Source organism: Lithobates pipiens, unplaced genomic scaffold (assembly GCF_037356315.1).
Source record: "Lithobates pipiens isolate NorthernLeopardFrog02 unplaced genomic scaffold, aLitPip1_a1.2 Scaffold_8, whole genome shotgun sequence".
Taxonomy (NCBI): domain Eukaryota; kingdom Metazoa; phylum Chordata; class Amphibia; order Anura; family Ranidae; genus Lithobates; species Lithobates pipiens.
Window position 1 is genome coordinate 382417386 of NW_027507903.1, and position 17705 is coordinate 382435090.

Sequence of the window (17705 nt, forward strand, 5' to 3'; positions counted from 1 at the left end):
ATCGGGTGAGCCGCTCCTTCCAGAAGGTACCGCCACTCCTCCAAAGCCGCTTGTATTGCTAATAGTTCTCTGTCTCCTACATCAGAGTTTCTTTCAGGAGCAGTCAGTTTGCGTGAAAAGAAGCCAACAGGGAACAGAAGAGCCTTGGGACCTTGTCCTTGCGAGAGTACTGCCCCAACGGCGACTTCGGATGCATCAACCTCCAGAACAAACGGGAGAGCTGGGTCAGGATGTTTCAGTACAGAAGCAGCGGTAAAAAGTCTCTTGAGTGTGTCGAAAGCAGTTTGGGCTTCGGGAGTCCAATGAAATCGAACTCCCTGCTTGGTCAGCTGGGTAATAGGCGAGATGATGGCTGAAAATCCTTTAATAAATTTCCGCTAAAAGTTTGAAAAGCCCACAAACCGCTGAACCCCCTTTTTATCCACAGGAGCAGGCCACTCAAGGATAGCATACATTTTTTGAGGGTCCATTTTAATGCCCTCAACAGAAATGATTAGTCCCAAAACTGTATGCTCTGTTGTTCAAATTCACATTTCTCAGGCTTTGCATAAAGGCCATGCTGTCGGAGTCGCTCTAACACACACTTGACGTATTGACGATGTCTACTGATGGAGGCAGAAAATATCAAAATGTCATCTAGGTAGATGATGACGAATAAGCCCAGGAAGTCTCTGAAGATGTAATTTATAAAATGCTGGCAGGGGCTTTGCAGAGCCCAAAAGGCATCGCAAGGTATTCAAAATGTCCGAATTGGGTGCAAAAAGCTGTTTTCCATTAGTCACTCTTCCTTATGTGAACCAGATTATAGGCCCCCCGTAGGTCTAATTTAGTAAAAATGACTGATGCCCCCAGTCTCTGGAAAAGTTCTGGCACCAAAGGGAGAGGATAGTGGTTTTTAATGGTCACCTTGTTTAGTTCCAGGTAATCGACACATGGCCGAAGGGTATGGTCTTTTGTTTTCCACAAAGAAAATGCCAGCTCCTGCAGGGGATGTGGAAGAGTGGATAAATCCTTTCTTAAGATTGTCGTCAATATAGTCTTTAAGTGCTGCCAGTTCCAGTTCAGTTAAAGGAAAAATTCTTCCAAAAGGTACTTCGGCCCAGGAAGGAGCTTGATAGGACAGTCATAGACCCGGTGAGGGGGGAGAGTCTCTGCATCTTTCTTATTGAAGACATCCATGAAGTCGTGGTATGCCTCTGGGACTAATTGGCGAGCTTTAGTATCCAGGCACATCAGAGCTGTGGGCTGGTTGGAGGTCGTTGGTAGACAGTGTTGGAAGCAATAAGGTGAAGGAAAGGTAGTCCAGTCAATGCAGGGGTTGTGGGCCTAGAATCAGGGCATACCCAGGATAACTGGAAACAAGGGTGAAGAGATGATGTCAAGACATAAATGGTCATGGTGAAGATTGGATATGCTGGCAGAGATGGGGATGGTTTCCTGGGTGACTGGACCAGACCGGATGGAAGATCCATTGGCAAGATGTATTAATAGTCCTTGGGTCTTGGAACGTAATGGAATGTGGTGTTTTGCTGCAAAAGCAGAGTCCATAAAGCAGCTGCATGCTCCAGAATCAACAATAGCGGGAACCTGGATGTTCTATCCGGGGAGCTGCAACAAAACAGAAAGAGCAAGATGAGGAGAAGCATTGGTGATTGAAAGGACTTGATCAGCAGAAGGAGGAAGCCACTTGGCTGGGGCAGGATCTCACATAGTGCCCAGGCTCCCCACAATACATGCACAGATCATTCATTGCATAGGCTCCAGCACATCTGTAGTAGGAGTAGACTGAGCTGGTGGCATAGTACTTGAGGAACTGGGCATGCTTGGCAACATCCAGGTTGGACGTGACGGACCTCTGGCTCTCTCTGACCTTCACGTGGCGTTCACGTAGGAGTCTATCAATCTGTATGGCTAGATTGATAAGGTTATCCAGAGTCTGAGGAACCCCTACATGGGCGAGTTCATCTTTAAGCGGGTCAGACAGACCCAACCCGAACTGGTAGCAGAGAGCAGCATTGTTCCAGTTGGTGTCTGCCCTCCAGCACCTGAACTCTGCAACTTAGTCCTCTGCGGCCCTGCGGCCCTGCTCTAATGCATTGAGAGCGGCTTCGGCTGTTGCTGAGAGCTGAGGGTCCTCATAAATTCAGGCCATAGCTCAAAAAAGGTGGTCAGGTTGGAAAGTTTGTCAGCCTTTTTTTCAAGAAGGCGATGTGCCCAGATCTGGGGTTAGTTCTGAAGCAAGGAGATTACAAAGCCCACTTTGATTTCCGTGGCTGAAGAGCAAAGTAGCTTGCAGGAGTTGTGAAAGGCCCTAAATTTGCAGTGTTCACCGGAAAATCTCTCAGGCGTGGTCACTTGAGGTTCGGCAGGTAACTTCACCACTGCTGGTGGAGCAGGCATGCTGGCAGATGTGACCCCTGGGTAGTAGCAGGCAGAGAGAGGGCTTGAAAACATTCCTCCAGATGGGAATAGCTTTCTTGGTGAATTTTAACTGCCTGGGTCAAACCCGCCAAATGCAAACATAGTTCATCCAACGGAGAGGCTCCCTGCCCAGGCTCGGACATGGCTGCTTGATACTGTCATGTACCTAGTGGTGAGCCCGGAATGCAGTCCCTGACTCACGGCCCCTGATGGTGGTGACAGGAGGCGCGGGAGTCAAAGGTAGCACGAGTGCCTGGCAGGATCAACAGCCAGAGGATGGATCAGGCTGACTTCAGGAACTGTAGCTGGACAAGCAAGCCTCAGGGGCAGCGGACAGGAACCAGTAAACAGCAGGAGACCAAAAGGAACAGGTAGATCACTCAGGAGCAGGCACACAGAAGAGTCGGGCAAGCTGGGTCAAACCAGACAGCCAGTACAGGAACAGATGCAGCAGGCAGAGGCAGGAATGTGGAACAGGCCAGGTCGGTAACAGATGAGCACGGATGGATCAAAGGATAAGACAGGTGCAGAGTTGAAGACAAGCCGGAGGTCAGAGGCAGGTAGAAGGCAAGGAAGGTCACAGGTCAGGCCGGGTCAATACACGAACAGATCAGATTTAGGCAATAGACTCAGGAACGCTGTAGATCAAGCAATAAGATCTGAAGGGAGAACTGGATTTAAATAGCCCGCCCGGCGCCGGTAACTGTGTGCGCTCGCGTGCGCACACACCCAGGCACCAGAAGGCGCACACAGACAGGCGACGGACCACTGTCCCCAGCCAGCCTTTCCTGACATAGAGTATATGGTAGAGGTTGCAGTGTATAGGCCCATTTTTTCAGCCCCTGTTTAACAGGGGCATGTAATACAATTTTTGATGCAATGCTTTGCAACAGGGCTCATTTTGGCACTCCAACTAGAGTATCTGGGAGAGGTTGCAGTGTTGTGGCACCAGCAAGCAGTGCCTAAGGCCCAATTTTTCAGCCCCTGTTTAACAGGGGCATGTAATTACAATTCTTGATATAATATTTCACAGCAGGGCCCGTTCCTGTGCCCACCGAGAGTAACTGTGAGGACTTATAGTGTTGTGGCACCAGCACCACAACCACCAAAGGCCCAATTTTTCTACTACTGTTCAACAATGGCATGTAATTACAATTCTTGATATAATCGTTCACAGCAGGGCGCTCCAGCGCCCCCCAAGAGTCACTTTGAGGGCTTACAGTGTTGTGGCAACACCTTGTTCTGCCATTTCTGCAGAGCATATAGGGCAGGCCCCTACTTTCAAACATCCAACTTACAAACGTCTCCTACTTGCAAATGGAAGGAGATAACAGGAAGTGAGATGAAAAAAGACGGACGGCTCAAAAAATTATACAGGGGTGATAACCCTTCCCATGTTTTCCAAAAGCTTAAAAATAGATTTTTTGACTGGAGCTACACTTTAAAACTGTACCAGTTCAAAATTACAAACAGATTCTACTCAACACAACAAACCTACACAGTCCCTGTCTTGTTTGCACCGCCTGTATACTGCTGTTCTGAGTATATAGGGCCTGGGGGCCCCACGACTTTCCATTTTTTTATTTGGGTACAGGGTTCCCCTTAATCTGTACAAGACCCAAAGGGGCTGGTAATGGGCAAGGGGGGCTACCCATGCCATTTTTCTCAATGATTTTCATCCATATTGCCGGAAACCAGATATTACATTAAAACCGCAAGCAGTTTTAAATGACTTTTTTTCTGTTAAATGTCATTTTGTGCAGGGACTGTTCTAAACCCGGGAAACACATGACATTTCACAGGCATACTATAGACACGCCCCAGGCACGTTATTTCTTTTCAAATGTTTTTATTGAGATTTTTAGTAGAGTTAGTTACAACAAGGGTTACAAAACAAAAAAAATATATATATAGTAATAAAAGTAACATAACACAGTATAATGTAGTGACAGGGTTTTCTCAGCACAATATAGCATAGAAACAAATAGTCCACAATAAAGAATAAAGTAGTATTCCCAAGTATCTAATATTCATAGTCATAAAGGGACTCGAACAAGAGTAAGTCTCTTAGAACTTGTATAATAAAGTCTGTAATATAATTATTGTAAGATTTATAAATAGCGATATGGATAATGGCCACTTCTGGACCCCAACACACCCCTCACAGGGATCTATCTGTGTCTTGGAGTACCTAGGCCAACATCCTAAAGGAAATTCAAACACAGTAGTTATATTTTATGAAGGAAAATAAAGATCTATTCTTACTCCGCAGCTCAATTCAGATAAACAGACATGTGATATATTTGTCACTTTGTTATGAAATTATTTTTAAAGCCATCCAAAAAATATTAAAATGCACAGGAGTTCTTTCTTCTATATGATTAAAGAATCAGCATTATCTAAATTGTGGAAGTATAATTTTTGTACCATGTACTCCAAGGTTCCCATAGTTGTTGTTCCTTAATATATAGGAAATAACAATTCGTAGGAGTGGTGGAGTTGGGTTAATTCTATAACTTCTGTCATAGTGGGAAGAGAGTCAGTTTTCCATTTTCTAGTTATGGATAGTCTCGCAGCTAAAAGTATATGTGTTACTACTTTACGATATTGTTTGGGAATCGTATGTAAATTCATATTCAGAATGACTAGTTCTGGTGAAAGTTGAAGGACAATACCTGTTACGGAAGTGATTAAATGGGAGATTGCCTGCCAGTAGTTATGTAAGCTTGGGCAGTCCCACATAATATGAAATAGGGTCCCCAATTGGGTACAATTTCTCCAGCAATTAGGTGACGAGTTCCCCTTGAATTTTGCTAGGCTATGTGGAGTCAGGTATTGTCTTTGAACAATTTTTTGTGCCAATTCCCATAGTGTAAAACATGCAGTGGCCCTATATATGCTTCGTAGGGAAGCCATCCATTGTTTAATTGAAAAGTCTTGCCCCAAATCTTGTTCCCATTTAAGGAAGGAAGGTAGTTTGCTGGGTATGTTTTTTTCCCCTAGAATTGGGTATATTGTAGCTACTCCTTTCTGTGAGGTGGCATGGTTATTGAGGAAATACCATATTTTAACCGGGATTGAAGCTCTGAGTTGTGGATTGTGTAGCAGACACTTTTCTATTTGAATATATGTAGATCGCTCAGAATTCGGAAGCTGTAATTCATTACTTAACTGAGAAAAAGACTTTAATGAGCCCTGTTGGAAGAAGGAACCAAGTTTGATATCCCGACCCAAATTCCAGTCGTGTATTTGTACGCCAGGAATTAATGTTGGTATGATTGTTAGAGGAGGGTTTAACACTGTGATTGGAGTTTTATCCCATTTGTATGTGATGATTCTCTGCCAAGAGTGTAGCGTCGCTTTCACCGTTGGTGGGTATTGAGCTGTAATTGTGGACTTAATTTTCCTACTAAGTAACCAGAATTGCATTTTAGGCTGTCGTGTGATGTCTTTCTCAATTTGTCCCCATAAAGTTTTAGAAGTAGGCAAGAACCATTCTTGCAATTGGGTCAAAAGAGTTGCGTCATAATAATCCTGTAGATCAGGTACGGTCGCACCACCTATATTTCTATGTTTAATTAGCATATGGTATGCGCAACGGGATTTTTTGCCATTCCATAGATATTTTCCCAAACTGCTTTGTAAGCATTTAAAGTAGTATTTAGGGATACATATTGGAAGGGACCTGAGTTGATATAATAATTTTGGTAAGGTCATCATTTTGAAAGCTGCCAGGCGACCAGCCCATGTAAATTCGAATTTACTAAGTGTTGTCAGATCTGTTTCAAAATGTTTCTTAAATGGTAAAAAGTTTGTTTTATATAACTGTTTTGTTTTGTTAGTGAGAGTGATTCCTAAGTAAGAAATCCCCTCGTCTTTCCAGTGGTAGGGGTATTTATTAGACAATAACTGCCTGGTTGTGTTATCTAATCCTAGGTCTAAAATATGGGACTTGGTTTCATTGATTTTATAATATGATGCTGCTCCAAATGTCGTTAGTATATTTTGGAGATTCGGGAGAGATGAAATAGGATCAGACACTATAAGCACTATGTCATCTGCGAACAGACTTATTTTATTATCTATTTGCCCAATTTTTATACCAGGTAGTTTTGTGTCAGATTGTATACGTTCTGCTAGAGGTTCGATTGCTAAATTAAATATTAAAGGAGATAAGGGGCAACCTTGTCGTGTTCCATTCGAGATGCCAAATGGCCTAGATATCATATCATTTGTGTATACTCTCGCTGAGGGGCCCTTATACAGTGCAAAAATTGCCGATAAAATATTTCCATGAAAGCCGAATTTTAAAAGCACTGACTGTAAATAGCCCCAATGGACCCTATCAAACGCTTCTCTGCATCCAGAGAAAGGAGCAGAGAAGGTGTTTGATGTCTCTCAGTGAAGTGTATAATATCAATCAGACGTCTTGTTGCATCTGAAGATTGTCGACCTTTAGTAAAGCCAGATTGATCTTTGTGAATGAGGTCTGGTATGTAGTTCATCAGTCGATTCGCTATTGCTTTGGCGTATATTTTGATGTCAATGTTTAATAATGAAATCGGTCTGAAATTTTGGGGAGCGTTGGGATCTTTGCCTGGTTTCGGCAGTGTTATGATCAAGGCCTGAAGCATCTCAGCCGGAAATTCTGATTTGGATGCCGCTTCGTTAAAAAGTGAGCATAAGTGGGGAGCCAGTATATCTCAAAGTAATTTATAGTATTTTCCTATCATTCCGTCTGGGCCTGGAGATTTATTGTTGGGCAGGGAGTCTATAGTTCTAGCAATTTCTTCCACTGAAATTGGGACGTTAAGATCAGAGATTTGATCAGTAGTTAATGATGGGAGACTAATAGTATCTAAGAAATCACTTATTATCTTTGGGGTAGGTGTGGGAGTTTGCGAATCATCTTTAAGATTGTAAAGGGAGCTATAATAACAGCTAAATGCATTCGCTATGTCTTGGGGGTCTTGCAATTTTTCTCTAGTAATAGGGTGGTATAGATATGGAATCTTTGATTTGGAATATCTGCCTTTGATCCGAAGTGCCATGTTTTTTCCTGCTTTGTTGCTAGTATGGTAATATTTAGCTTTAAGTTTTCTAGTATGCTTTTAAAAGTCGTTCTGAGTTCCTGTCGTAATATTTGTAGTTTAGTTTTCAGCTGTTGTGATGGGTGACATTGGTTTTGGGAATCTAATGTTTTAATGTCAGCAGTAAGTTTCTCAATGAGTTTCGTTTTATTTTTCCTAAATTGAGCATTCAGTTGCATTAGGATTCCCCTGCTAAATGCTTTATGAGCACCCCATAGGGTGGCGGAGTCTGACACCGATCCCACATTATATTTAAAGAATTCAGTTATCTGGTTTTGTATAGCTGTAGCATAGGTAGGCATTTTGATAAAATATGCATTTGTTCTCCATATAAAATGGGTCGTTTGAGAGTGTTTAGGTAGAATAGTCATACTAATTGGGGCATGATCAGTCCAAGTGATGGGTGCAATGTCAGACTCCCTCACCCGCTGCAATAACCACTTATACGTAAAAATATAATCAATACGAGTATAGGTATTATGTACCAGGGAATGATATGTGTATTCACGATCTCCAGGATGATGGCATCTCCATACATCATAGAGATCGCTTTTATTCAAAAAAAATTTAAGTGCACAGTTGGTTCTGGTTTTGGGATTAGAAGTGTCTAGTTCTTGTTCATGTATTGTGTTGAAGTCTCCACAAATTATTAAGGCACCTTTTCGGCATTTACCTATTTTTCTCATCAGGCCATTCAGAAAATGGGATTGCCTTTTATTAGGCGCATACACATTTACCAATGTAGTAAGTGTATTATCAGTGGTACATATTAATATGAGGTATCGTCCATTGGTATCTACAATAGATTCAGGTAATTGAAAATTAACTGAATGATGTATGGCAATAAGTACTCCTCTTTTTTTCTGTTGGCCTGATGCTGTAAATATGTGAGGAAAGTTCTTATGGGCGCAAGTGGGAATAGCGCCTGTTTTGAAATGGGTTTCTTGTATACACAATATTTTACATCGCTGGGTGTTAGCCATTTGCCACATCGACGTTTTTTTTGCTGGATGGTTAAGACCATTAGTATTTAAAGATATTAACTTTATACTCATAAAAGGATATTAATAAGATGGAAAAAGTAATTACATACTAGCCTGATAATAGCTTTAAATTCTACTTCCATGTGAACAATCTGTAGTCTGAAATGACTATGAATGTCCAAAAATTTAGTGACTGAAAAGTTTTGATTCAAATTTTGTAGGTTCACAACATACCTGTCCCTTTGAATGCTATGAGTTGTGTATAGGATACTGTGAAGAAAAAAATATAAGTAAAAGCACAAACAAAAATATACCGTAACCAAACATTAAACTTAACTTGCAGTGGTAAACATTTCAATGTATACTGCAACATTAGAATGGGGAATTCGTTCAAAGGTCAGCTGTTCCAAAGATTTAGTATCGCACGGCGCGGCGGTCAAGCTGATATAGGTTTCCTATAGATAGGATTGTATTTTGACCGGATCTAGTCAATGAAAGCTAATGCCATTGTGGCGTAAGCTTCTCCGGATTCTTCTTAGCTCCGATAGGTGGAGTTGGTCCGGGGATAATACCCCATGCGTGAAGTAACTTAATGCCTTGTTCCACAGAAGTGATTGTATGGTAGGTGTCGTTCTTTTGTATCAGTAGTTTAGATGGTTGTTTCCAACGGTATTCAAATTTATGATTACGCAGAGCTTTTGTAATCGTGGAAAGTTGTCTTCTCATATCTAGAGTATCTTAGACAAGTCAGCATAAATCTGGATTGTATTATATGGTTGTGGAAGTTGTCCTAGATGTCGCACTTTATATAGGATTTGTTCTTTAACATGGTAGAAGTGTACTCTAAGTAGTACATCACGTGATATCTGTGGAGGGAGAAATGACGGTTTCAGAATCCGATGGATATGATCAATTGTGAGCTCTAAGGCTGGTATAGCTGGCAGCAAGTTGGAGAATAAGTCAGTGACATATTTTTTAAGATCAGACTGCTGTATATTTTCAGGGATACCCCTGATTTTGAGATTGTTCTTCCTTGAGCGGTCTTCTAAATCTGCGATTTTAAATTTAAGCCACTCTTTTTCAGCTTTATTTTTTTCATGAGCATCTATTAAGTCATTAATAGTATTGGTCATGTCTCCCATAGAGTTCTCAATAGTGTGTACTCTTTCACCTAAGGAGTTCACTGCTTTGGAGAATTGATTTGTGAGTTGTAAAATATCCGTATGAAGCGAAGTATGTAAAGTTAATAGCATTTCTTTTAATTGGGTGTCCAGAATAGGCTGGTTATTAGTGGGGAATGTGGCTATAGACGAAGCTATAGGAGTTATGACTGTGTTATCTTGACTAATATGAGGTATTTTATGGCTTACCTCCTGGCCTGTGAAATCCAGTTTGATACGAGTTTTAGCCAGGCTGCGACATGTAGGGCTGAGGCAATCTTCCTCATGAGGAGATTCCAGATGTGTTTTGTGAGGTGATTCTTCTAGAGCAGCATCAGGCATGTCAGTGTAGTGCGCTCTCCCTGAGGAGGCCGTTGCTGGTACAGCAGCTGTGAGAGGATCTGCGCCATCTTTTTTTCTCCCTCCCGCTGACTGAGAGGAGAATGTCGTTCGTTTTTTCATTTTCCGTTCGTCTTTCCACTTTTTCGAATTCGGAATTCAGGAACTCTTCCGCCGCCTGTTCGTATCTTTTTTACCGATATTCACTGTGAATTGTCGCTAATATGCCCGTTCGTGTCACGGAGCTCTCTCACAGAGCTTCCATTCAGCTTGTGCGCTGGCCACGCCCCCCTCCAGGCACGATGTTTAAAGGAATATTTCACTTTTTTCACTTTAATCGTCATTAAAATCAGTTCTTCTGAAAAAACTGCAGTTTTTAAGAATAATTTTGTCATTGACCCATGTCCTCTGGGGCAGGATCCAGGACCCCAAACCCTTTTTAGGACAATCTTGCATATTAGCCATTAAAATTAGCACTTTTTATTTTGAACATTCGAGTTCCATAGACTTCAATGGGGTTCTAAAGTTCGCATGAATTTTCAGTCCGTTCGAAAGTTCTGGTGCGAACCGAACCGGGGGGGGGGGGGGGTGTTCGGCTCATCCCTACAGCAGACCAAAGATTACACAACACAAAAAAAAAACAGCTGCCACTTGCTTCTGCTTTCAGAAAATATATACTGTTTGGGGGTTCTAGGTAATTTTCAAATTTTTTAATTCAGATTTTAACCTGTGTGTGAAGGATTCAAGAAATTCCCTATATATGAAGTGGTTAAAGTTAAATTTTTGTGGCAGTTAGGCCGCGTACACACGGGCGGACTGTTGGCTCAACTTTGTCCGCTGAACAGTGTTTCAGCGGACAGTCCGCTCGTGTGTGGGGCTTCAGCGGACAGTTTCAGCGGACAGTTTGACAAACAAAGTTTTTCGGAAATTCCGAAAAACTGTCCGCTGAAACTTTGTTTGAGCGAACAGTCCGCCCGTGTGTAGGCCACTTTCGAAATGAGCAAACTGTTTCCGCTCGGAGGAAAGTTTGCTCATTACGAGCGCGTCTCCAGGTAGGTGGGGCCCGCAAGGGAGACGTCGCTGGCCCCGCCGCCTGGAATGGACTTAAAGGGGAACCCCAAGGCCGAAAAAAATCGGCGTGGGGGTCCCCCCAAAGTCCACAACAGACCCTTGTTCGAGCACGCTACCCGGCCGGCCAGGAAAGGGGGCGAGCGAGCGCGCCCCCCCTCCCGAGCCGTACCAGGCCGCGTGCCCTCAACATGGGGGGTGCCTTGGGGAAGGGGGGCCGCGCGGCCCCCCCACCCCAAAGCACCTTGTCCCCATGTTGATGAGGACAAGGGCCTCTTCCCGACAACCCTGGCCGTTGGTTGTCGGGGTCTGCGGGCGGGGGGCTTATCGGAATCCGGGAGCCCCCTTTAATAAGGGGGCCCCCGGATACCGGCCCCCCACCCTATGTGAATGAGTATGGGGTACAATGTACCCCTACCCATTCACCTGTAAAATAAAAGTACCCAAAAAAAAAACACAACACACGAGATAAAATATTTTATTGCAAAATATTTTATTGCACAGCTCCGGGGTTCTTATTAAAGGGGGCTCCCGGATTCCGATAAGCCCCCCGTCCGCAGACCCCGACAACCAACGGCCAGGGTTGTCGGGAAGAGGCCCTTGTCCTCATCAACATGGGGACAAGGTGCTTTGGGGTGGGGGGGCCGCGTGGCCCCCCCTTCCCCAAGGCACCCCCCATGTTGAGGGCACGCGGCCTGGTACGGCTCGGGAGGGTAGCGTGCTCGGACAAGGGTTTGTTGTGGACTTTGGGGGGACCCCCACGCCGATTTGTTTCGGCGTTGGGGTTCCCCTATAAGTCCATTCCAGGCGGCGGAGCCCGCGACGTCTCCGTCGCGGGCCCCGCCTACCTGCACACGCGCTCGAAATGAGCGGACTGTTGCCTCGTGTGTGGGCGAGTCCGCTCATTTCAAAAGTTGCGCGGACTTAGTACGACGAACAAAGTTTGCCGTATTTGTCCGCTCAAAAAGTGCCGTGTGTGGGCGTGTTCGTTCATTCAAAAGTTTGAGCGGACTGTTTGACGAACTTAGTTTCGGCAAACAGTCCCCGCGTGTGTACGCGGCCTAACTTTAAAATAAATGTATTTAAAGTGATATTAACGTTTTTTTTTTTTTTTTTTGCTTAAAATAACAAACATGTTATACTTACCTGCTCTGTGCAGTGGTTTTGCACAGAGCAACCCAGGTCCTCCTCTTCTCGGGGGCCCTCCTCAGTGCTCCTGGCCCCTCATTCCTGCCGAGTGCCTCCACAGCAAGCCGATTGCTATGGGGCACCTGAGCCAAGCCGCTGCTCTGTGTCCATTCAGACATGGAGCATGGCTTGGCCCCGTCCACTCTTTCTCCTCGTTGGCTCACTGACTTAGAATGCTTCCAGATAAAAAACCTTCTACTTACCTGCTCCATGCAGTGGTTTTCCACAGAGCAGCCTCAATTCTCCTGCCTAGGCTTGCTCCCGAGCTGTGGCTCTGCATGTCCTTTCACACACAGAGCCATGGCTTGGCCCCGCCCCCTCTCTCTTGTCATTGGCTCACTGGCTGATGGCTCCCGCTGCTGTCTTAGCCAATGAGGAGGGAGAGTCCCCAGAGAGCTCTCATGCACATCACTGGAGGAAGATCATCCGACTCAGGTAATTATTAGGGGGGGGGGGGGGGGGCTGGGAAGGATGCTGCATACTGAAGGGATAAAAGAATGAATGAAGGCAATATAAAAAGCCTTCAGCCTTTAAAAACACTTTAATGAAACAGGAACAATATGAATTACATAAGTTACATTGTTCACTAAAAAACTATTTATGATTCATAATAGTAATAATTTACCCAAATGTTAGCGTATCACTTTGCAGCCCTTTTATGTTAATAACATTTTAATTTCAGTTAAATGGTCATAGAAGCATTTACCTTTGAAATGTTGGATGTTTTGCATTAACTAACTGACTTCATAACACAATAACCTCGCTTTTCTAATTGCAGGCAAAAAATCCTCTTCAAAGGCACCCCTAGAATTTTCTGAAAAGTCTTCATATCAACAGGTAAAAACACAAAACGTTATCAGTATATTAGTAAGTTACGGCGTAAAGTGGTAATAAGCAGCGTTTTTTTTTTCTTTTTTCTTTTGAAGCCTGCAAAGTTATAATGTGCTAGTAAGCATAGCATTATGTGAAACTTACCTTAAAATGAATCCGTTCAGTGGCATGTTGCCACCACTGACAGGGCTTCCATCTTCACCCGGTCTTCCTTCCGGGTTGGTGGGCCCCGGTGCTTTGATTGGGAGCCGTGATGATCCCACTATCGCGCATGCGTGGGAGTTGCTGTTCACGGCATAGCTTCATAAGTAAATATCTACTAAACGGTGCACATGTACGAGATGTTTACTCTATCTATAGGTAAGCCTTAGGTAAAAATCATCCATGGGAGCTTACTCCCACTTTAATTAATGATAAAAAATTACTAACATAGAACCTGTGCTTTTATTGTAAATACTGGAGGGTTGTAGTTCCTCTTGGGACTTGGCTACTCTATGACCTTTTATATTTACATGTATTTCTCACATTCCATAAAAAACACCATTTTGTTAGTACTAAAAAAAAATTCTATAAAAATTAACACATTGCACCTTGTGATAAAAAAGCAAAAACATACATGATTGACATAATACAAACAAAATACATTAAATTAATCATAAGCAACATCGCCAACTGTCACTCACCAAAAGCTTTCCAAGGATCCACACAATTAAAGGAGAGAGGATGCCAGGACCAATGTCCAGCAGCGCCCACTCCAAGCAGGTGTTATGTTAGGGTAAAAAGAGGCAACGGCTGTGGGGGGAGAAAGATTAAAAAGTACTGAGGGCTACAAACCTTACTTGTGTAAAAGAGATACCCACATAATATATTATTCATTTTAGCCAGTGCGGCACTATGGCCAAGGTGAATAAAAACAAATAAATATAATTAGTTAATAAATATGTGAAAGTGTGATTCAAATGCATTTTATATAAGTGCTACAAGCAGGGCCATCTTTAATATTGATTGGATCCCATGTCATAAATCGCAGCTAGACAGTACAGTAAAATCAGTCTACTGTATCAAAGCAGGCAGCGATTGTGATTGGTTGCCAGAGGTTACAGCATATCATTACGGGTCACTGATTAGTTGCTAGAGGTTACAGCACATGATTTCTTCTTGTTGATTGGTTGCTAGAGATTACTGTACAGTAATACTGCTCACTGATTGGTTGCTAGAGGTTGCATTACATCATCTCCTCACTGCCTGCACTCCATGAACTGGAGACAGAAAACCCGGGATCCTTGAACTCCTGAGATCAGTGGCAGTGCTGGGGGAAGGGTGTGATCAATGGCAATGATGATTTTTTTTGATTGACTACTAATGGGGTTTACACTCATCACTAATGTAATAGAAGCATTTACAGTAACCACCAATGTAAGGAGGGATTTGCACTGACCACTAATGTAAGCGGGACCTTCACACTGAGTGTGCACTAGTGTGAATGAAAGAATTCTACACTAATGTCACAATGTAATGAGAATATTTACACTGACCACCAATGTAACTAAGACATTTAGCCTGCGTTCACATTTGTGTGTCAGGAACGCATGCAAAATCGATTTCCTGACACCACAGAAACGTGCTGGCCTTTAGCAGATACACAGCAGTGCCATCGATTGCTAATGACACCCTCACACATCTGTTAACATGTGCTGTGGCATCGTGCAATTTTGAAAAAGCTTTAGGGACTTTTGTTTGCATTTCTAGCGCATAGAGCAGCCTATTGAAATTAATGGGCTGCCCTACACACTACTGACATCTTTATCCACCCTGTCAATACACCTTTGCATCCTAAAACCCCTGCTAACCTCTGCACCCAAACCTCCGCCATCCTCTCCACTCCAACCCTCCCGCCCCTTTAATTCTACCTGCCTCCTCTGCTCATCTTTGCACCCACCTTTCTTACCTCTATACATCCCCTCCTTGCTCACATGGGCACCCCAAAGTGTAATTCCTCCCCCAACCCACCAATTTGCTTACCTTTGCAGTACAGGCAGATGTTAGGCTTAATGACCACAGTTATAGGCAGGATTTTCAAGCATGCCCATTTACCTCCCCAGTGGGCAGCATTCAGTATAGGTGATGGTGGATATGACCTCAGGGAGGCATGATATACATATGAATGATGCCTCTATTTACATATTAATGCTGCTGGTCCGCGGCTATATACATATGAATGCCGGCTTTATTTACATATCAAGGTTGCCACTATTTACATATGAATGCAGATTATTTACATATGAATACCGGTTATTTCCATATGAATGGCGGTTATTTACGTGTAAATACAGGGTCTGTAGGCGAATCATACATACACAAAAATAGGGCACTGGGCAGCATTAGTAGTAGAACTTCACACTGAGATATTAGGACACAGCACTAAAACTTCAAAAGACAAGGGAATTTAAACCTGAATAGTTGGCAATTATGTGGCAGCTGCAATGACAGAGCACATGGCAGCTGCCCCTTTTGCCCTGCCTTAAAGAAGGCCCTAGCTACAAGGTGTGGGAGTTGTGTCCAAACTGCGAGTGCTGTTAGAAAACGTGACTGAAATAAAATATAGTTAAAATAACCGGAAGACGTCACGTGTTCAGTGACACAATACGCAGGAGGGTGGAGTCAGGTCACGGCACTTTCAGTCACAGTCGAAGGTGGGGAATACGATTGGATAAACACTGTTGAGACTGTCCTTGAGTGTAAAGTAAATGTGAGCATTTTTTATTATTCAATAAATCGTTTTTAATGAAGAAGAATTGTGCTATGGAGGATTATTTATCTTTCATATGATTGGTGGATTTGGAGAACAAATCCGCTAACACTGATGCTTGGTGCAGTGATCCTTTAGATTTTTTAAAGTGTTATCAGATCTTTATGCAAATGGCAATAAGGTGAGTGGCTAATCTGCACTTTGTGTGGAGCACAGAACTGGATGGTGTGGATAAAGATCTATGGTTTCTGTACAGAAAAGCCTGGCGCCGCAGGGGCATGACTATGCGAACAGTGCATGTCAGCCCTGCATGATAGGGGCGGGGGATTGGCCGAGGGGAGTAGGGTGTGAGTTACTCAGTGCAGAGAAGTTGATCCTGCCCCCTCCACGAGGCAGCATTCAAGAAAAAAGTTTGAGGAAGACAGCAGCATGGCAGCCATAGAGGAGCTTATTGCAAAGGTTAGAGAGGAGGCAGCCACTCGGGGGGAGGCATGGGTGCAGGAGACACTGGGGGTTTTGCTAGGGCAGTCGGGGGGGGACATCCACGGATGGCGGGGGGTGGGGGGGCCCACGGAGGTCACGGCCCCCATCCAGGTTTTCACCTGAACCCCCCAGGAGAGGGAGGGCTGATGCCAGCAGTCCGGGGAGGGCTCCATCGGGCCCCCCCGGCGAAGAGAGCCACCAGGACTGGAGGGGGAGACTGAGGAGCCCACCCCCAAGGAGGCTGTGAATGAGGAGCAGGCTGGAAGGGGGATCTACAGGAGCTGCTGGGCCCCATAGGAGAGCAGTAGGAGCGGACGCAGCCCCCCCACCCAGCGTGGAACACGCAGGGTTAGGAACTCAGCGGGGGAGATCTCGGGCCGTGGGTCCCCCCCCAGGGCTAGCATCACCGGGTCGGGTGAGGAGGGATGGAGACTGGCGTCAGCGATTGGTGGTCGATCGGACGGGGCTGAGGTGGTCCGCACCGGCCCTAAAAAGGCAACGCAAAAATCGACTGGCGGCTGCGCAGCACGGCGGAAGGCCAGGTCGGCTGTTTTACCCTTGGCAGCCAGGGCCGTGTCCCCTGGTGGGCTGTCTGGAGAGGATGCGCTGATGTCCGGTCAAAGGTCGGAGGGTGAGGTGTCCGGATCGGAGGAGGAGGTTCCGAGAAGTCCAACCCCTGCTAGGGTGTCCGAGAGATCGGCTGGTGGGATCGCTCCTGTGCAGCCCGGTGAGTACCCTTTAAGTTTACCTATTGGTGGGGGGTTGTTTCGGCGGGTGCCGGTGGTGCTGTGAGTGCGGGTACACAGGAGGTGGAGGAGCAGGGGGTTTGGGGACAGGTGGGGCTGTCAGGGCAGAGAGTGGGCTGTTGGGTTTTCTGGCTGGGATCAAGGAGCTGGTGGGAAGGTTTGAGCACCAGGAGAGGGCTGCCGCTGGCCCGGCAGCGGCGTGGGTCCCTTCTGGCGGGGTGTCAGGGGGTGTCGCAAAAGGCACGGGAGCGGTGGTCGGTGCCCAAGGGGTGGTTGTCCCGGCAGTGGCTGGGCCCGCGGGGCAGGAGCCGCCAGTGCCCTTTAAGGCATCGAGCGGGAGCGAGTCCTCTACTAGACAAGACATTGTGCGTTTGGCAGACTCTTCGAAATGCGAGGTGTATGTCTGCTTTGAAGGGCCGTTGGGGGCTCATTTGAAGCCAGAGGTACGGGAGAAAATATGGAAAGGTGAGTATGTGGAGATATTTTCACTACTACCACTAGAGAAGTTCAACCTGGACAGGGTCAAGCCGGATGATACTAAAAAAGACGACGAGGAGAAGCGGCGGTACAGACTGATACCGAGGACCTTTGCGAATTGGCTGCAGGCATTCGCCATCATGGCGAGTGTGATTGGAGAAAAGAACGCT

At 45.0% G+C, this 17705-nt stretch overlaps 1 protein-coding gene across 6 annotated transcripts in view; it reads left to right on the forward strand.

Moving 5' to 3' along the window:
• Positions 1–17705, forward strand: part of LOC143964154 (electrogenic sodium bicarbonate cotransporter 1-like) — a 1025456-nt gene that overhangs the window by 241296 nt on the left and 766455 nt on the right. For all 6 annotated transcript variants that reach the window (XM_077473848.1, XM_077473849.1, XM_077473846.1 and 3 more), the window contains one exon: positions 13028–13086. In XM_077473848.1, coding sequence (XP_077329974.1) covers positions 13028–13086 — 59 coding nt within the window. The remainder of the gene's footprint in view (positions 1–13027; positions 13087–17705) is intronic.